This window comes from Gorilla gorilla, chromosome 20, assembly GCF_029281585.2.
Source record: "Gorilla gorilla gorilla isolate KB3781 chromosome 20, NHGRI_mGorGor1-v2.1_pri, whole genome shotgun sequence".
NCBI classification, from domain to species: domain Eukaryota; kingdom Metazoa; phylum Chordata; class Mammalia; order Primates; family Hominidae; genus Gorilla; species Gorilla gorilla.
The window spans coordinates 26,912,973-26,933,028 of record NC_073244.2 but is presented as its reverse complement, the minus strand read 5'-3'; the positions used below and the strand labels follow the sequence as shown (position 1 = coordinate 26,933,028).

The window sequence follows — 20,056 nt, the reverse complement described above, 5'->3', positions numbered from 1 at the left end:
TAATAAAAGATCAATGGCCATAAGAAGCCCAAGAATTAGTGCCTATGGACCCAGTTCCTGATGAATTCCTGGCCCAAAAGAATCACCCTGATCATTTCTAGGTTCTAAAAGTCTCAATTATTGGACAATATTGCATAACCAGAAAAAGAACAAAATTCACTCGTTCTGTAAGTTGACTTAGTTGCCTAGGACAAAAGCTGTGTAATAATACCACAAAAACAGTTACATGGTGAAGTTCCAATTACATAGAAAGAAATCCATTCAGTAAATTTCCAAAGTTGCAGCCTGTTAAGTCCACCCAGAATTCCACCGGGACTGGACGGCCCCCACCAGGTTATACTGGATCTATAGACACAGAGCTTATGCTAAGCTACCTGATCACTAGATGGGTAGCTGTGTAATTGGCACCATTAAGCTGTCTTTCTTCTTGCTGTCCATAAAAACAGGTGAACTTCTAGGCTTCCCAGTCTATGCTTCCCACGAAAAATGAAGCATAGCCATAGGTGATTACAAAGATAATGAATGACCCCCTGAAAGAATCATACAATACTATAGACCCGCCACTTAGGCACAAGATGGCTCATAAGGATATCGAGCCCCCATCTACAGGCTCAACCAAATCATAGGGTTACAAGCTGTTTTTAAAAATTATTACTAATAAAACTGGTCAAGCCTTGACTGTTCTTGCCCCGTGAGAGACTCTGATGAGAAATGCTATCTATCAAAATAGACTAGCTCTTGACTACTTGCTAGCAGCTGAAGGAGAAGTTTGTAGAAAATTTAACCTTACTAATTGTTGTCTACACACAGATGATCAGGGGCAAGTAGTTTAAGATATAGTTAAAGATATAACAAAACTAGCACATGTACCCGTGCAAGTGTGGCACAGACTCACTCCGAGAGCCATGTTTAGAAATTAGTTCCAGAAATAGGAAGATTTAAAACTCTTATAATAAGAGTAATAATAGTAACAGGAACCTGCTTACTGCTCCCTTGTCTGATACCTGTATTTCTCCAAATGATAAAAAACTTCGTCGCTACCTTAGTTCACCAAAATACTTCAGCACAAGCATACTATATAAATCACTATCAATCTATTGCACAAAAAGACATAAGTAGCAAAAATAAGAGTGAGAACTCCCACTAATAAAAAGTGAGAGTCTCAAACAGAGGAAATGAGGGAAGAGAGAGACCCACTCATATTGTTTTATTGTTTTATACTCAGTACCTGTTTTAAGAAAAAAACAAGGAAGTGAAATCAAAGACAGGCAGCCTGGTGACAGGCCCAAAACCAGCCCTGGGCCTGCCTGGCCTAAACCTAATAATAAAAAATCAACTCATAACTTAAAAACCGATTTTATTCGTAGATTCCAGACATTGTATAGAAAAACACTGTGAAACTCCCTGCCCTGTTCTGTTTCTCTCTGCCCCTGTCATGTAACCCTTGATTGCTCAAATCAATCACGACCCTTTCATGTGAAATCTTTAGTGTTGTGAGCCTTTAAAAAGGACAGAAATTGTGCATTCAGAGAGCTTGGATTTTAAAACAGCAGCTTGCTGATGCTCCCAGCTGAATAAAGCCCTTCCTTCTACAACTCGATGTCTGAGAGGTTTTGTCTGTGGCTTGTCCTGCTACACTGGGACCCTAGCTCTTTTTGTGGCAAGTTGTTTGGCATAAGGCCCAGTTATGACAGCCTTTCGAGACTGGGCCCAAGGAACACAAAAAGGCCAGTTTGTTTTTGTGATTGTCTATTGTTTTTCAATAATAAATGTATGGGAATAGATTGAATTACAGATTTCTCCAACACAGCACTGGATAAATGCCTCAAGGGGCTCACACAACCTGTTCTGGGACTTAGTGACCATTGTCTGTGTCCACATTCAATTGAGTTCAAATTTAATATTTAACTTTTCCTCCACAAATTCTCCTGTCTTAATTAATAGGCTTTGTCTAGGCAAAAGGCCTGTCTTGATAAATCAGCTCTGTCTAAACCAAAGGCAAGGTGTACCCCTTGGGCCATTACACAACCTCTGCCTCCTGGATTCAAGTGATTCTCCTGCCTCAGCCTCCGGAATAGCTACAACTACAGGTGTGCACCAGCATGCCCAGCTAATTTTTTGTATTTTTAGTAGAAATTAGGTTTCACCATGTTGGCCAGGCTGGTCTTGCACTACTGACCTAAAGTGATCTGCCCACCTTGGCCTCCCCAAGTGCTGGGATTACAGGCGTGAGCCACTGTGCCTGGCCTTAAATGATTTCTATCTCCTACAACAATTTGAAATTACTTAAAGGTTGTTTCAAATTGAAAAAATAGAATGTAGATAAAAATAAAATATAAAAAGTTAAAAAAATTACAAGAGATTACAAAATATATGTGTAAATCTCGAGAGGTTAAAAGTGGCAAATTTGATTTATTTATAAGGTTTTATTAAAATTAGCTTTAGTATTGATAATACACGATTACCAAAGTAAAAGTTGATTTTCTCTTGAACAAAAATATTATGTATTATTCATATGACAGAAAAATACTCCTGTTCACCTTTTGAATACATTCAAAAACAGAGAGAGTAAAAAAGACACAGAATTGTTCCCTTCTCTGGGGTGAGCCTGGCTCAGCTCAGGGAGGAAGCCCTGTCTGGAAAGGCTGCATCTTAGGCTGTTACTCCTTCACTCAGCCCAGAATCTGATTACACCTTCTGTCACTCAGGGACTGAGGGGGCAGAGCCTTAAGCATAATCCAATCAGGGACGCTGGTCTGGAAACCCTCCAATCAGGCAGGCAGCTGGAGCAAAGAGGACGGCTTTCTGGTTTGGCGCCGCCTTTGTCTCTTGCTGCAGATGGAGCTCCAGATCTCTTGTTCACTGCTCTGTGTTCTCTGCTCATAGAGGCCCAGCCTCTGAGGCCCTTTGACCTGCAGGTATTGGGAGACCCACAGCCAAGAGCCAGGACCCCCTAGAAGTCTAGAAATGGTAAGAGTGCCGGTCCAACATCCCCAGAGAGGGGAGGGGCTGGTTGATGGGAAGTGGCTGTGGCGGGACTCAGGCCTCCCCGCAGTCAGCTCCACAGTCTGTGTCCGGAGTTCTCCTTGCCCAGCTTGGCCTTAGTCCCCACCATCCATAAGATGGCGGCTGCTCGGCCGGGCGTGGTGGCTCATGCCTGTAGTCCCAGCCCTTTGGGAGGCCGAGGCGGGCGGATCACGAGGTCAGGAGATCGAGAACATCCTGGCTAACACGGTGAAACCCCGCCTCTACTAAAAATGCAAAAAAATTAGCTAGGCGTGATGGCGGGCGCCTGTAGTCCCAGCTACTAGGGAGGCTGAGGCAGAATTGCGTGATCCCGGGAGGCGGAGCTTGCAGTGAGCCGAGATCGCGCCACTGCACTCCAGCCTGGGAGACAGAGCGAGACTCCGTCTCAAAAAAAAAAAAAAAAAAAAAAAAAAAGATGGCGGGTGCTCTATAAGCCGGTCCCGGGCGTCCTGACTCTTCCCTTCGCAGCGTGTGTGCCCCGGCCTGGAGCCCTTTCTGGGCAGCTCTGCACCCACAGCTCCGGGTATCTCCCAGATTGTGCAGGAACCACGAGAGGGTCTTTAGGGGAGAATCTTGGCTCGGGGTGCGGGTTCCCGAATGGGAAGAGCTTTGGTCCGTGGGGCTCACAGTTTCTCTTTTCTCGTATTAAAAATTTATGGGGCCAGGCGCGGTGGCTCACCCCTGTAATCCCAGCATTTTGGGAGGCTGAGGCGGGCGGATCCCTTGAGGTAAAGGGTTGTTAGGACAACTAAGTTCCTCTTGAAAGATTCAACTTCCAGGTCATAAATTGTAAAAATTGTAAATCAAGCCTACCCCTTCTTCCCTCTTCTTTCCCTGCAAATCTCGCGTTTATCCTATTTGGAAAAAGCTGGGGTCTAAGCCAGTCGGAATCAGTTTAGATGATCTGGTCTGACCCCAGGCAATAGGGGAAGAACACAAAAGCAAAACTGCGTTAGGGTTAAAAAACCACTTCCTGGTCGGGCGCGGTGGCTCACGCCCGTAATCCCAACACTTTCAGAGAGCGAGGCGGGCGGATCACGTGGTCAGGAGTTCTAGACCAGCCTGGCTAACATGGCGAAACACCGTCTCTACTAAAAATACGAAAATTAGGCGTGATGGCAAATGCCTGTAATCCTAGCTCCTTGGGAGGCTGAGGCACGAGAATTGCTTGAACCCGGGAACCGGAGGTTGCCGTGAGCCGAGATCGTGCTGTCGCATTCCAATATGCGCGACAGAGCGAGACTCCATCGCAAAAAAAAAAAAAAGTAAGGATCTTAAAATTTCCTTCCTTTATGTAAACCGGGAGGCGGAAGTTGCAGTAAGCTGAGATCGCGTCATTGCACTTTAGCCTGCATGAGAGAGCGAGACTCCTGTTTAATAAAATTTTTAAAAAGTATCTTAAAATCTCCGTTTATGTAAACACTATGTTTGAGTAATTTCACTGGATTTTTCAAACACTTAGTTTCAAAAACCAGGTGAATAACACTGACATGGAAACTGAAGCTTGAACCTCGTAATTCCAAGCTAAGGCTAATATTAAGACTGCAAAAAGAAGGTGTTTTTATTTTGTTTTTTGTTTTTTTTAAATTTTGAGATGGAGTTTAGCTCTTGTTGCCCAGGCTGCAGTGCAATGGCTCGATCTCGGCTCGCCGCAACCTCTACCTCGGGTTCAAGGGATTCTCCTACCACCGGCTCTCGAGTAACTGGGATTACAGGCCTGCGCCATCACACCCGGCTAATTTTGTGTGGTAGTAGAGAGGAGGTTTCTCCATGTTTGTCAGGCTGGACTCCAACTCCCAACCTCAGGTTTTTCGCCCGCCTCGGCATCGCAAATTGCTGGGATTACAGGCTTTAGCCAGCGCACTCGGCCAACAGGAGGTTATTAAAGGCCCAGTTCGTTTTTTGCTGGGGAGACTTCCCTGCAGATGTCCCAGCCTGCTCACCCCAGCTATGGAAAGAGACTTTATCCTGAGAGAAGCTACAGAGCCCTGGAAAGCTGGAGCCCCACAGGCAGATGCAGTTAAGATTAAGATGAAAGGAAACTGGGAGGGTTTTACTGATAATGAAGTTTTTGTTTTGAGGCAAGTTTTAGACTTTGTAAGATAACAACGTTAGATTTATGTAAAACAATGAATTCCAAAAAAGTATTGCAATAGGAGAAAGTCTCAACTAACTATAAGGTCTTTGTGGCTTGCAAAACTGTAGGCACAAAAGGACTTTCTTTCCTAAGGAGGATTAAACAAGATTAGAAAGGAGGTGGGAGGGGAATGGCAAATGGAGGGTGAAAAGGTCAGATTTTAGATCACAGAATGTCTTACCCTGAAATCAGCATGTTCTTAGGAGGGACATAAATGGGGTTGTATGTCGACTCAGACCGAGGGTAGCTCAAAGTTCAGGAGCCTGACTGAGGGAGATAAACTTAAGTAAATTTCATTAAGAATTACTTTATTTTAGGCCGGGGTGGTGATTTACGCTTGTAATCCCAGCAGTTTGGGAGGCCGGGGCAGGCAGATTACCTGAGGTCAGGAGTTCAAGACCAGCCTTCCCAACATGGTGAAACCCTGTGTCTACTAAAAATACAAAAATTAGCTGAGCGTTGTGGAGGGCGCCTGTAGTGCCAGATACTGGGAAGGCTGAGGCAGGAGAATTTCTTGAACCTGGGAGGCGAAGGTTTCACTGAGTGGAGATGGTGCCACTGCACTCCAGCCTGGGCAGCAGAGCAAGACTCGATCACACCAAAAAAAAAAAAAAATTGACCACTGAAGAAAAAATCAGCTGATTTTTATAATGAGAAATAGGAGAAAATGTGCAGAGTGTGTTTGCCTGTGTGATAGGTAAGAAAAAAGAGCACCATTGAAGTCATAAGGTGAAGGGTGTTTCCATAAACTGTTCCTGGAGTACACAAAGGATGGACAATTTATTTTTTATTTATTTATTTATTTAGACGGAGTCTCTATCTGTCACCCGGGCTGGAGTGCAGTGGTGCAATCTCCAATCACTGCAAGCTCTGCCTCCCGGGTTCATGCCATTCTCCTGCCTCAGCCTCCTGAGTAGCTGGGACTACAGGCACCTGCCACCACTCCCGGCTAATTTTTTATATTTTTAGTAGGGATGGGGTTTCACCGTGTTAGCCAGGATGGTCTCCATCTTTTACCTCGTGATCCACCCTCCTCGGCCTCCCAAAGTGCTGGGATTACAGGCGTGAGCCACCGTGCCCAGCTGGAGAATTTTATTAATCACAAACATTTTTCATGATTATCTATGTGTTTCATCTTTCCCCATCTCTTTTCTTTGTTCTATGCATTTCTTCCATTTGGCTTTTCCTGGGCTGCATCTTATATATTAAACCGGTAAACATAACTATAGTGTTTTGATGAGTTCTGTGAGTAGCTCTACCAAATCATTGAACTTCAGGGAGGTTTTGGGAGCCCCCAGTTTTCAAACTAGCTCAGAAGCATAGATGGGCCCATGGGGTTTGTGACTGGCATCTGCAGTGAGGACAATGTTGTGGAACTGAGCCCTGAATCAGGATCTGTGCTGACTCTGGGTGGTGTCAGAATTTAAATGTTAGACAATAAGTTGTTGTTGGAGAATTGTTTGATGCTCGGCAAACTCTACAGATTTGGTGCCAGAAAAAAGATATCACAGAGGTCTGGACTGGAACAAAGCTCTGGGTGTTTAGAAATGGGAAGCTCTGCTCTCCTGTACACAGGCTGTCACATTGCCCATTGTCCTGTGATTCCAGGTCTTCTCCCAGGGTGACAGAGGACTGAAAACTCAGAAGAAAGAAGCTCTTATGACAGACCCCCTTTTCTTGCAGCTGCTACTACAGGATTCCCACCCACTCACAAACACACACACTAGGAATTGAGGTATCCACACTCCTCCCAGGACTCGGCACCACCCTCAAGAACTTCACCATGGCATTTTTGATCCTAGTGTTTCTTGCCAAGAACCCAAAAATCTCTACAAGTCTCCTGGCATATCCCCACCCCTAGATACTAAATCTGCAGCAGCAACCTGTTTTCTCCACCAGCATAGGGTCTGGGCCACCTGTTTATAATTTCATCTGCCTGCATTCACACAGAAATAAATCAGAGTACGGCCCCACCTGGGCCACTATCTATAGTGAAAAGCAGTCCATGCACCTACATTGCACTCTCCCCCACCTTGGAATATTTTTATTTGTGGTTCGGTGTACATGTGTGGGTTTTTTATACAGCTAAAATTATGTCATGGGGATTTGGTGTGCAGATTATTTTGTCATTGAGGTCCTACCCGTAGTACCAAACAGGTATGTTTTCTGATCCTCTTAGTTTTCCCACCCTCCACCCTCAACTAGGCCTCGGTGTCTGTTGTTCTCCTCTTTGTGTTCATGTGTTCTTATTATTTAGCACTTACTTAAATAATAACATGCATTTGGTTTTCTGTTTCTACATTAGTTTTATTTATTTATTTATTTGTTTCATTTTGTTTTGTCTTTTGAGATAGAGTTTTGATCTTATTGCCCAGGCTGGAGTGCAATGGTGTGATCTTGGCTGACGGCAGCTTTTGACTCTCAGGTTCAAGCAATACTCCTGCCTCAGCCTCCCAAGTAGCTGGGATTACAGGTGCACACAACCATGCCTAGCTAATTTTGTATTTTTAGTAGAGACGGGATTTCTCCATGTTTATCAGGCTGATCTTAAACTCCTGACCTCAGGTGATTAGCACACCTCAGCCTTTAAAAGTGCTGGGATTACAGGTGTGAGCCACCGCACCCAGCCTTTGCCTACTTTTTTTTTTTTTTTTTTGAAACGGTTTTGCTCTTGTTACCCAGGCTGGATTGCAATGATGTGATCTCAGCTGGCTGCAACCTCTGCCTCCACCTCCTGGGTTGAGCGATTCTCCTGCCTCAGCCCCCTGAGTAGTTGGGAGTACAGGCACCTGCCACCACACCCAGCTAATTTTTGATATTTTTAGTAGAGACGGGGTTTCACCATGTTGGCCAGATTGGTCTTGAACTCCTCTCCTCAAGTGATCCACCCTCCTTGTCCCCTCAAAGTGCTGGGATTACAAGCGTGAGCCACCGTGCCCATCCTGACTACTTTTTAAAGAGGTTGCTTGGTTTTTTCTTGTAAACTTGTTTAAGTTCTTAATAAATTCTGGAAAATCGACCTTTGTCAGAGGCAAATATTTTCCTTTATTCTGTAGGTTGTCTACTCTGTTGATAATCTCTTTTGCTGTGAAGAAGCTCTTAAGATCTTCACAATTGAAAAATAGGTCCCATTTTTCAATTTTTGCCTTTGTTGCAGTTGCTTTTGGTAGCTTCCTCATGAAGTCTTTGCCAGTTTCTATGTCTAGAATGGTATTTCCTAGGTTATCTTGGAGGGTTTCTCATAATTTTAAGGGTTTATTTGTTTGTTTTCTGTTTGTTTTTTTTTTCAGACGGAGTCTCGCTCTGCCGCCCAGGCTGGAGTGCAGTGGTGCAATCTCGGCTTACTGCAAGCTCCACCTCCTGGGTTCACACCATTCTGCCTCAGCCTCCCGAGTTGCTGGGACTACAGGCACCCGCCACCATGCCTGGCTAATTTTTTGTATTTTTAGTAGAGAGGGGGTTTCACCGTGTTAGCCAGGATGGTCTCAATCTCCTGACCTCGTGATCCACCCGCCTCGGCCTCCCAAAGTGCTGGGATTACAGGCATGAGCCACTGCACCCCGCCATAATTTTAAGTTTTACACTTAAGTCTTTAATTTATCTTGAGTTGATTTTTGTATATGGTATAATGAAGGGGTCTAGCTTCAGTCGTCTACATAATGTTAGGTAGTTATTCCAGCACTGTTTATTAAATAGAGAATTCTTCCCACATTTCTCTTGTCAGCTTCATCAAAAATCTGATGGTTGTAGGAGGGTGGCATTATTTCTGGGCTCTCTATTCTGTTGCATTGGTCTTGTGCACTCATGGATTTTTTATAACATCTTTCTCTTTTCTGGTTTTTCCTTCATAAACATTCTGTCAAGTGCATAGAATGTGCAAATTTCAGATGTCCAAGAGTTCAAAACTCTTCAATAAGTTCCAAAAAAATATTTTGCTATTCCCTCATTGCTTAAGGGATTTAGATTATATATAGACAATTTTCTCTGCTTTTTTGAAATATATGTAAATCATATTAACAGCTAAATAATACCTTTTGTCATTTTTTGTTTTTCATTTTCTTTTTTTTTTTTTTTAAGACAAGAGTCTCACTCTGTCGCCCAGGCTGGAATGCAGTGGGGCAATCTCGGCTCACTGCAACATCTGCCTCCCAGGTTCATGCCCTTCTCTTGCCTCAGCGTCCCAAGTAGCTGGGACTACAGGCGCATGCTGCCACACCTGGCTAATTTGTATTTTTAGTAAAGATGGGGTTTCACCGTGTTAGCCAGGATGGTCTTGATCTCCTGACCTTGTGATCCGCCCACCTCTGCCTCCCAAAGTGCTGGGATTTACAGGCCTGAGCCACCATGCCCAGCCCCTTTTGTCATTTTTCTGACTCCAGATTATTGTTATCTAGTACTTCAGATTTATTGGTTTGTTTTTGGTTCTGAAAACTTTATTTTTTTCATTTTTTTTCCTTTAAAATAGACACAGATTTGTTTAGGTAAAAGCTAATTTTTAGAGCACAAAAAAGCTTAGCACAAAGATAGGATTAAATTTAGTAACACAGAATGGTAAACAATAAAAGATACTATGTTTCTTTGACAGAAACCTGATGATCTAAGGAAATTATCCAATATTTGCAGGCTGAAGTACTTGCACTGCAAAAACAAGAACAGTCTAGTGTGTAAACTTAACAGTGGAGTCAGTAGTTGTACCTTGCTTTCTATTTATTACTTCAGAATAATTAGCATAGTTATACGTAATGTTTGTAGACAACCTGCATTTATATACATTTAACAGTATTCTCCTTTTTTTTTTTTTTTTTTGAGACAGAGTCTTACTCTGTTGCTCAGGCTGGAGTGCAATGGCATGATCTCGGCTCACTGCAACCACTGCCTCCCGGGTTCAAGCGATTCTTCTGCCTCAGCCTCTTGAGTAGCTGGGATTACAGGTGTGCATCACCATTCCTGGCTAAGTTTTTGTATTTATAGTAGAGATGGGTGTCACCATGTTCTCCAGTTTGATCTTGAACTTTTGACCTCAGGTGACCCACCCATTTCAGCCTCCCAAAGTGTGGACAAGGCATGAGCCATAAACAGTATTTTCTACAGTAACATGAATATAAAGCCACAATACTTACTTTGAATGAATCACTTACATGGTTATTTTAATATTGTAATTTATACTTTTGAAATATAAAGTGTTTTAACTGAAGTATAGTTGCAATTTTTAAAACTACATATATTATTACTAGTTTATTAAAATTATTCATACTGATATTTATATCTAATATCTAAAGAAAATTTACTACCAAATTGTCACAGTAAGTAGATATTAGTGTGACATGTTTATTACTTTATTCAATAGGGATAATTATGAGTAAAATTTTAATATCTTTTATTTCACTAAATTGGTATGCTGCTATTACATGACAAATAAGGACAGGTGATGTGGCCACCAAAAACCATAGTAGCTCTTCAGTTAGCTATGTTGCAAGTTCTAATATATTCCAATAAATGAACACAGTCAGATTCTATTTCTTCATCAGAAAGTGTTGTGGGAAGTTGTCAGATGTATTTCAATACAGAACCCCTATTCAATGACTAGGAGATGACGGAACAGCAGAGTTAGAAAAGAAACTATAAAATTCTTCTGAGACTTTGCCCCTTTCTTCATAATGCTAATGTTTCTCATGCAGAGAGTAGCTGTGCACTTTGGGTGTTTAGAGAGAAATTGCTTTCAGGGGAATATTTTCTGGCTGACATCATCAATCTTACATCTAATCTGAGCTTTTTCTTAAGATAGTTTTAACTTTTTTCTCTCAAAATCTTGCTCAGATGGAGATCTGTTTGTCTCTCCAAAGCTTTGGGTGTCTGTTTCAGAAACCCTATTAATATCCCATTTTTTTCTGAATGAGGTGGGCTGTCATAGTGAGAAGTTTTGGAGCTATCTCTATCTTGAGTCATGCTGGAAATTCAGCAGTATTTTTTCTTGTCACCATTGTAAGTAGAAACTGAGGCTGAAACACTGCTCTCATTTCCATTATTGTGAATGTGTAATTCTACCCAGGAGGCCTGCAGGCTCTCCTCCTGCAGCTCAGGCTTCACTATCTGATGTGACACTAGAGTGCTGCTGTGGCAAATGGGATTCACATAAAATGTGAGCTGTGCTCTGGGCTGTGCCTCAGTGGCAGATGGTAGAGGTCAAGAGAGCATACTAGCAACCAGGAGAAAGCAAGCAGGAGTGCTGTAGCCCAGTGGCAGGGAGTACAGAACCACAGCTCTAAAATGTAAATAGCAAAGAAGAACCCTATTCAACCATTTTTGTAGCAGAGTAAGAGGCTACCTTCAGCAGGCACCTGGCTTCAAGCTGCTAAACTACCTCCTGTTATGAAGATGTGAGAAGTTTATTTGTCACAGAATATAAGCAATTAGCATACATAGATGGCCTTTTCAATCTCCAGGTGAATTTAGGATGAACTATTTATGACATGGTGCTGGAAATTCTTCTGCTTGTGGACTAATATTGGTGACCATCTTTCTATCTTTGCAGTCTCTTAAGCAGACTGACCATAATGCATGTCACATTCAAGTTCAATTGTGTAATAAAACCATTTTCTTTCTGTTGTATTATTGTGGAGTTTCTCTGGAGCTGGATAAAATCTGTCTTAATTATTGTTTCCAAACACTGTCTAGAATTACCAGACATAATAGAAACACAAATAAGGTGCCAACCGGAACTTACTCTAGAGGGGACTATTCCTCTCAGGCTTCCAGTCAACTCACACTTGTGCAGCAAAGTGCATGCTGTCCCCTAAATATGAAGGCAGAATTGTGTCCCTGCCTATTTGGTATCTAGAGTCCTCTACAGTCACTTCTGGAGAGACTAGATCAGACTTCTACAAATTTCACAGGGAAGCAATCAATAATTTTTTCTCTTTCAATGACTCTTGTATTTTCAGACCTTAAACAGATTCAGAGACCGTGGGGCCAACAAACTGACCTGGAGTAACATGTGAATTGAGTAGACATGTAGACAACAAAGTCTCCACTATCCCGTTTCTACTCTTGCTGAAATGCTCACTAATGTGCAAGTAACACCTGCTGCTACTCCTGCCATTCAGGACCTAAATCTGTAGCTCCATATTTTGAATCCAGATCTTGAGATTTGGAAAACAAAAAACTTTTATCTAAAAAGTGCAAGCCCTTTTGGTTATCAAACTTAGAGAGATGTTAAAATGAAAGAGCAGTTACATCGTTCTCTCCCCTTTGAACTATGTATTCATCCCTTGAAACTGTTCACTATTGCCACAAGTAGCTATAAAGTAAATTAACAATGCCACATTGGATACTATATTCTATACCCTAAACAATAATGATATCAATAATCAATGTTATTTATGTAAATAAATAAAAACTTCTGACAAACAACTTTGTATCAGACCACTCTATGTCCCTCTCTTGTCTTTACAAATCTTGTAACTGCTGCTAATCAAAGTGTAGATTTCAGGCAACTTGAATCTTTGCTCCCTGGTTATAATCCTTAAGTTTAAACCAAATAAACTGTCTACTTATATTCTTGATATGTCAGCTTTTTTAATTTAGACTTATCACTTAGAATGTGCTAGAGCAGCCTCTATGAAGGTACTCTCCTTTGATTGTACTCCATATGCTGTAACACCAAAGGATGCAGAGCCAGGTTGATCCTATCTAGAATCTACAGATTAGGTCTGGCCTCTGCCTGGGATTTAAAAAGTGCCAGACTTTGGATATGGAATGTACAGAAAATTAACAAAAGTTATTTTCTGCATTGTAAGTTGTCAAGATAGACATCTTACAGCCCCCATTTCAGAGTGTGGCATTTTGAGTTTTTTTACATCTTTTTCATTGACCTCCTACAGTGATGTGAGAGGCTCCAGGAGGAAATAGAATCTGATGGCAGAATCTGTAAGTGTAAATAATCATCTTAGGAGTGAAAGATCAGGCCACAAAGTATCCAGAGCCATGACCACAACTATGTTTACCTGTAAAATGGGATACTGGAGTAGAGTATTTTTGTTCTGTCTTTTACCCAAGTGCTAGCATATCAGGACAGGTGATCCAGGTACTGGAACTCCACCAACGCAGTTTTATTTTCTATTTAGAATCAGCCTGAGTCTCTCCAGCCTGGCTTATCATTGGGCCATCAGCCCTGGGTCACTGGGAATTCCCTCACAATCACCTAGGTTTCTTTGAGGCATTTGAGGATGTCCAGAGTAGAATTGTGTCAGGCTGACAAGAGTGGTTAATTCTGCTTCTGTCTCAGTGTAAAGAAAAATGAGTCATTCTGTGTTTGTTCAACCCATCATACAAGAGTTGTCTTTGGTTTGTACAGGGATGAGAGTTTCTCCAGTTTCCTGGTACTTGGATGATAAACAAGGAGATCTGGAGACCCAAGTAGATAAACTAGTTGCTTCCATTTCTTATGGTCATTAAAAAAAATACATGAAGCAGTCATGGTACCTATCACCTGAAGGGATATTTATGAACAGTAGAATTGTTATAATTAATTTTTCTTTTTTTGAGTTGGAGTCGTAGTCTGTCACCCAGCCTGGAATGCTGTGTCATGATCTTGGCTCACTGCAACCTCTGTCACCTGGGTCTAAGCGATTCTCCTGCTTCAGCCTCTCAAATAGCTATGATTACAGCTGCCTCCCACCACAGCCAACTAATTTTTGTATTTTTAGTAGAGGAGAGGTTTCACCATCTTGTTCAGGCTGGTCATGAACTCCTGACTTCATGATCCATCTACCTTAGCCTCCCAAAGTGTTGGTATTATAGATGTAAGCCACTGTGCCCAGCCGTATAATTTCTGTTATTTTACCTTCGTAAGTGTACACACTGATTTTCTTATAAAATTACCCTAGAAAACCTTAAGAGAATTGTTTAAATTGCATATTAGTATACAGTATAAAGTTGACAGAGCAGTGCTAGAAAATATTAAAATTACAGAAACTCTGGGGTTTTTCTTTTAGGTAAGATTAGAAAAAAAGAAAACTTAGTACCCCAGTGGCATAGAGAACAGAATTCTATAGGATCCTCACCTTGTCCCAGACATGTTCAGATTCACCCTTTTTGGAGGCCTTATTTAGGTCTGACCCTACCCTGGAGTCTTGCCTCACAGAACTGATTAGAAGATATCAGAGTTTTGGCTGGTGAATCCAATTTCCTGAAACCCAAAAGCAGATAAATGGGAAAAATAAAGTATGTATTGTAGAGTCTTAGTTTTTAAATTTTCTGTTAAAACCAGTGTTGGCAGAGACATTCTATTTAGCAACTTGTTTTCTATTCCTGCAGATCCAGTAGTTGCTCCACAAGTCACAGAAAAGTAAATATAAACAGAACAAAATTTTCTCTAAACTACAATAAACTCTCTATATCTCTTTCATCTGTATATATTTAGCTTTTATTCTTTACAATGTTTAAAAAATTTGGTAACAGAAACAGAAGAAGCAGTAAAAATGCTCTGCCCTTTATCTAAATCCTGGAAATTATTAAACCCTGAGTACTAGCTCCAAGAATGTTACAAGAATTAAATCACATAATATGTTATGCCCAGCATAGTGCTCTATATCATACTCTTGAGCACAAAGTACCTGCTTAATAAACATTGCATTTGTACATGTGTACATGTTTTTTAAATGCAGACTTATCCAGACATTGCTGCCTTCTGTTTCCTCTGTAAACTTTAAAGACCCAGCAAAGAATATAAAACTTTAGCATAGATGTGTTGTCCTTATTTGTACCAGAAGTATTTGGTTGTGACAAGAGTTCTAAGTGTAAGGGACCCTCTGCTATTCCTGCTTTCTCTAATGCTAATAATGAGCCAAGGAGAAGCAACATCAGCATTGACAGGGGACTTGTTTAAAACACCCATTTATGGACCCTTTTCAAACCTACAGAATCACATTACATAAAGTGGAGTCAAAATTACCAAGTGAATTATAAGCTCGTTAAAGCTTGAGAGGCAATGAATGCTTAGCTTAGTGGTTATCAGCCCAGGGTTCTCATTAGGATCACATGGCCAATTTGCTGAAATCTCTTGTGCCTTCCCCACAGGTTCTGTTTATTGTTCTGGGTGGAAGTATCCATGTTGTTTTAATGAAGGGCTTCATGTGACTCTAAGGGGAGGCCAGAATCAGGTATGAGGGTCTCAAAATACATTCATGAGAGTTAAGAAGTTGCACCTTTGCACTAAATGGTGCGCACAGGACCTGTTCTGTTTGGGTTTGGTAGGGGCAGGTCAGTGTGGCACATATTTCCATTACTGTAGCAGAAATTGCTGGTGTCTGTGGCAGAAAGGGCACAGAGGACATGAAAGGAGAAACTTATATTTTTATCTTCATGGAGCATCTCATTGTTCTTGAATCTCTTTGTTGTAAAAAACAGAAATGGGTGGACTTTTTCTGTCTTTTTCTGCCAGTTGATGTCATGCTAGCAGGTAAACATGTGGTACTGACACCTTTAAAGGCATAGTCTCAAGATGCAGGGGTAATTTGGCCAGAGAATCTCATCTGACAAAGAATTCCAGAGGAGGAGGTGAAAAAAAAAGGCTTCTCTTCAGGTAAACATGTCTCAGATGAAGAGCTGTGTTCACTCTGCCTCCTGGACTGCCATGCATGTAGCACTCACAAACCTTTACTTCTCTACTTGTGTTTTTTCTCCCTGGGTTTGGTTTAACTACTTAAAATTCTTAGGATAGTCAAGGGTCTCTGAAAAAATATTTTTCTTCTGTATCCCAGAGCTTTCTCTGCATTCTCTGTGTCATAGCTTCTTATATGCCATGCAGGATTCTCAGCAATAAGTTATGATCTGCAATATTAAAAATGTTCCCTTTGTGGCTGTTGAACATGGAAAGATGTGGCTACTCAAGATTTCTATTGGGGAAAACTTTTGTCCTTAGTAAAGATGGAGAACTTGTAATGTTGAGGTTCCATCTGTGTGTTCCATTAATTTATGCAGAACAGGATTAAGAAAATACTTATTTATATGGAATGGCATTTATTACTCAGAAAGTTCTGAAAAAAATTATTAGGAGATACCTGATCTCTTGGGTGCTAAATGAAGTCTCCTTAAAATTACTACTGAACATTACAGAACATAGGAGTTTTCTATACTTTGAAATTAGCATAAAACATGTTTCTTTATGGTTAAATTCAGATTTTATTTACTTCCTTGGGAGGAATATTCCAACAGTGATGTTGTGTTCTTCTGTGTGCATTAGCACATCATGAAAATTTGTCCTTGTGCAGTTAATGGTTTATAATTCACTTGGTGAAATAGCTCTCTGACAGATTTTTTTCACTGTAGAGTTAATTATTTTTCTCTTCATTATTAATTATCTTTTTTATTTTTAATTTTTGAGACAGAGTCTCGCTCTGTCACCCAGGCTGGAGTGCAGTGGTGCAATCTCAGCTAACTGCAAGCTCCGCCTCCTGGATTCACACCATTCTCCTGCCTCAGCCTCCCGAGTAGCTGGGATTACGGGCGCCCCCTACTATGCCCGGCTAATTTTTTGTATTTTTAGTAGAGACAGGATTTCACCGTGTTGGCCAGGATTGTCTTGGTCTCCTCACCTCGTGATCTGCCTGCCTCAGCCTCCCAAAGTGCTGGGATTACAGGCATGAGCTACCGTGCCCAGCCCCATTATTAATTATCTTTATGCAGCTGATGTGTATAAACCATCACATTATATCTGGCAGCTTTTTTTTTTTCTACATACTTTTCTTTGGAAAATGAAGGCTCTTTGTTTACAGGCCAGGAAAACTGGGAAAAACACATGCTCTTCCACTTACCACATGTTTGACAAAATATCCTTTTTGGGACAAAAACATTGACATTATTGGTGAGCTTGTTAAAAATTCAAAAAATCAGACTTTATGCCAGATCTTCTGGAAAAGAAAAAAAACCTGCATAAAGTCTTCATCTTATTTACATATTAAAATTTGAGGCCAGGCGCGGTGGCTCACGCCTGTAATCCCAGCACTTTGGGAGGCCGAGGCGGGCGGATCATGAGGTCAGGAGATTGAGACCATCCTGGCTAACACGGTGAAACCCCGTCTCTACTAAAAAATACAGAAAAAATTAGCCAGGCATGATGGCGGGCGCCTGTGGTCCCAGCTACTCTGGAGACTGAGGCAGGAGAATGGCTTGAACCCGGGAGGCGGAGCTTGCAGTGAACTGAGTTCACGCCACTGCCCTCCAGCCTGGGCGACAGAGCGAGACTACGTCTCAAAAAAAAAAAAAAAAAAATTTGAGAGGTGTCTTCTAACTCAACATGTCTTTTCCATCTGAAAAATATTCATAATTCCATGTAATGTAAATATAGCACTCAAAAATGTACATGTTCATGTTCATGCTGTTAATTTTATACTTTATTATTTAGAAAAATATACATGAAATAATGTTGTAGATCTTATGCTGCTCTTCTCAGAGTCAGAGAATATAATAGAGAATATTTCTGTGTTGAAAATTGTTTTATTGGATAATTTTAGTCCTATAAGTCAGAATCAGGTCTCTTTACTCACTCATTTCATCTTAAGTCAAAAATTCCACCCATGGCGACTTGGTAAAAATGTGTGTGTGTGTGTGTGTGTGTGTGTGTTTTTCAGGGGCCATTGCAATTTACAGATGTGGCCATAGAATTCTCTCTGGAGGAGTGGCATTGCCTGGACACTGCACAGCGGAATTTATATAGGGATGTGATGTTAGAGAACTACAGAAACCTTGTCTTCCTTGGTGAGGACAACTTAAATACATAATTCACAAAAAACCCTAAAAGTTTTATTTCTTTTTTAGTGGAATGTTTTTTAATAATTTATTCTTTGCATAAGAGTTTCAGATGGTCTTTTTCCAGAAAATCTTCAGAATTTGTTCATGTAGAAAAGAATTTCTGCAAGATGTTTCACCTTAATCCAAACTTCTGCATTCCTGAGTTGAGCTCTATTCTTCACTCTAAATTAGTGGTAATTCCAGAAATTTAGTGGCATAAAATATTGTTGCCCCCACCTGAAAATCTCATTGACACAAGCCATTTTTGATTCAGTAGTACCAGGTAGTAAAATTTAAAAAACCTATAAGCAGGGCCCAGTGTGGTGGCCAGGTACCAGCACTTTGGGAGGCTGAGGCAGGCAGATCACCAGAGGTCCGGAGTTCCAGACCAGCCTGACCAATGTGAAGAAACTCCATCTCTACTGAAAATACAAAATTAACCAGGCATGGTGGCTCAGGCCTGTAATTCCAGCTACTCCAGAGGCTGAGGCAGCAGAATCACTTGAACCTGGGAGGCTGAAGTTTTGGTGAGCCAAGATTGAGTGATTGTCCTCTAGCTTGGGCAACAAGAGCAAAACAAAAGAAACCTACAAGTTGAAATTATTTCTTAATATTTAGAAATTTCTGTTATAAATTAGTATTTTGGTATTAATTTACTAGAATATTTTATTTCATTTTCTCTGCTGAGCACATTACTAGCTTGTAATTAAACAATATAAGCAAGATTCATGCTATTTATTTTTAATAAAACAGGTATTGTTGTCTCCAAGCCAGAGCTGATCACCTGTCTGGAGCAAGGAAAAAAACCTCTGACCATGAAGAGACATGAGATGATTGCCAAACCCCCAGGTAGGTGCAAGTGAAAATGAATACAACAGATGACACAGATAAGAGGTAGCAACATCCAAGAGAAGGCCAGTCCATAAAATGTGATCTGGGAAGCTGTGTTCTAAAGGAAATAGTTCCTGGGCAGCTGTTTTTTGTTTGTTTGTTTGTTTGTTTTGTTTTTAATTTTGTTCTCACCAAGGGACATCTTCTGTATCATGCTTTTAAATTCTCTAAGAATTCTTCTGGTGAGCTTCTTTCAAGTTCACAGTGAGAGCCAAAGTCCTCTTTATGACATATGAGTCTGCGCAATCTGGCTGCTTTTCCATTGTTTTGGGGACACAAAAATATCTGCATGATTTTGAGAAACTAAAACTATTTTTTAAGTTCTCTTTTTGCATCAGATCTGAAATGTATAAGAGTAATAGTTTGTATTGCATTTTTTGTTCATTTTTCTGCACAATCCATTCTGTTTTTATTACTATGTAGTCTTGAAATATAGTTTGAAATTATATCTTTCTGCTTTGTTCTTTTTCCTCAAGATTGCTTTGGCTATCAAAGTTATCTTAGTTTCATGTAACTTTTAGAATCGTATTTTCCACTACTATGAAAAAAATACCACTGCAATTTTGATAGAAAGTTTATTGAATCTATAGATCACTTTGGATAATATGCCAATTTTTAAATTTATTTGGATCTTCTCTAATTTTTTCTTATTTGTTTATTGTAAAGATTTTTTATCTCCTTGCTTATTTTTTTCTAAGAAGTATATTATTTAATGCTATAGTAAATAAGGTTTTTGTCTTTATTTTATCAGATAGTTTGTTTTAAATGTATGAGACCATACATATACTTGTATGTTAATCTTATATATACTTGTATGTTAATCTTATATTTCGCTAATTTACTGAGTGTATTTATCAGTTTAGACAGGTTTTAATGTGCTGTTTATGGTTTTTTAAATATAAGATTGTATGATTTACAAACAGCAATTTTTACTTATTTTTCTTTAATTTTAATGGATGTTTTTTATTTCTTTGACTAATTCTGCCATGTTTCCAGTGCTACATTAAAATAGAAATATTGACAATGGGCACAATATAGGTTTGTATTGGTGTCTGAATTTGATGGAGCAAACACTTCATGTTTTCATAAACTTATTTTAGAAGGTAATGATCTTTTGTTGGGCCCTTAGGGTGATGAGACACCCTCTGAATTTGTAGTGAAGAGGGGTTGTAGCTTGGTCACAAGGCTGCTGGGTCTGCACTAGGGTCCACC

At 40.5% G+C, this 20,056-nt stretch overlaps 1 protein-coding gene across 5 annotated transcripts in view; it reads left to right on the top strand.

Moving 5' to 3' along the window:
* The first annotated feature begins 2,834 nt into the window (after window positions 1-2,834).
* LOC101136009 (zinc finger protein 486-like) overlaps window positions 2,835-20,056 on the top strand; it is a 30,885-nt gene continuing 13,663 nt past the window's right edge. The window contains exons 1-3 of one of the 5 annotated variants that reach the window (XR_008674276.2): window positions 2,896-2,970; window positions 9,978-10,095; window positions 12,106-12,485. Coding sequence is in view for 1 of the 5 variants with exons in the window: in XM_055372297.2 (XP_055228272.1) it covers window positions 2,968-2,970; window positions 17,794-17,920; window positions 18,707-18,802 (226 nt within the window). In the remaining 4 variants the exon portion in view is untranslated. Of the gene's footprint in view, window positions 2,971-6,772; window positions 7,322-9,977; window positions 10,096-12,105; window positions 12,486-17,793; window positions 17,921-18,706; window positions 18,803-20,056 lie in introns of those variants that run through there. The other 4 variants (XM_055372297.2, XR_008674272.2, XR_008674271.2 and 1 more) reach the window with 4 other exon arrangements.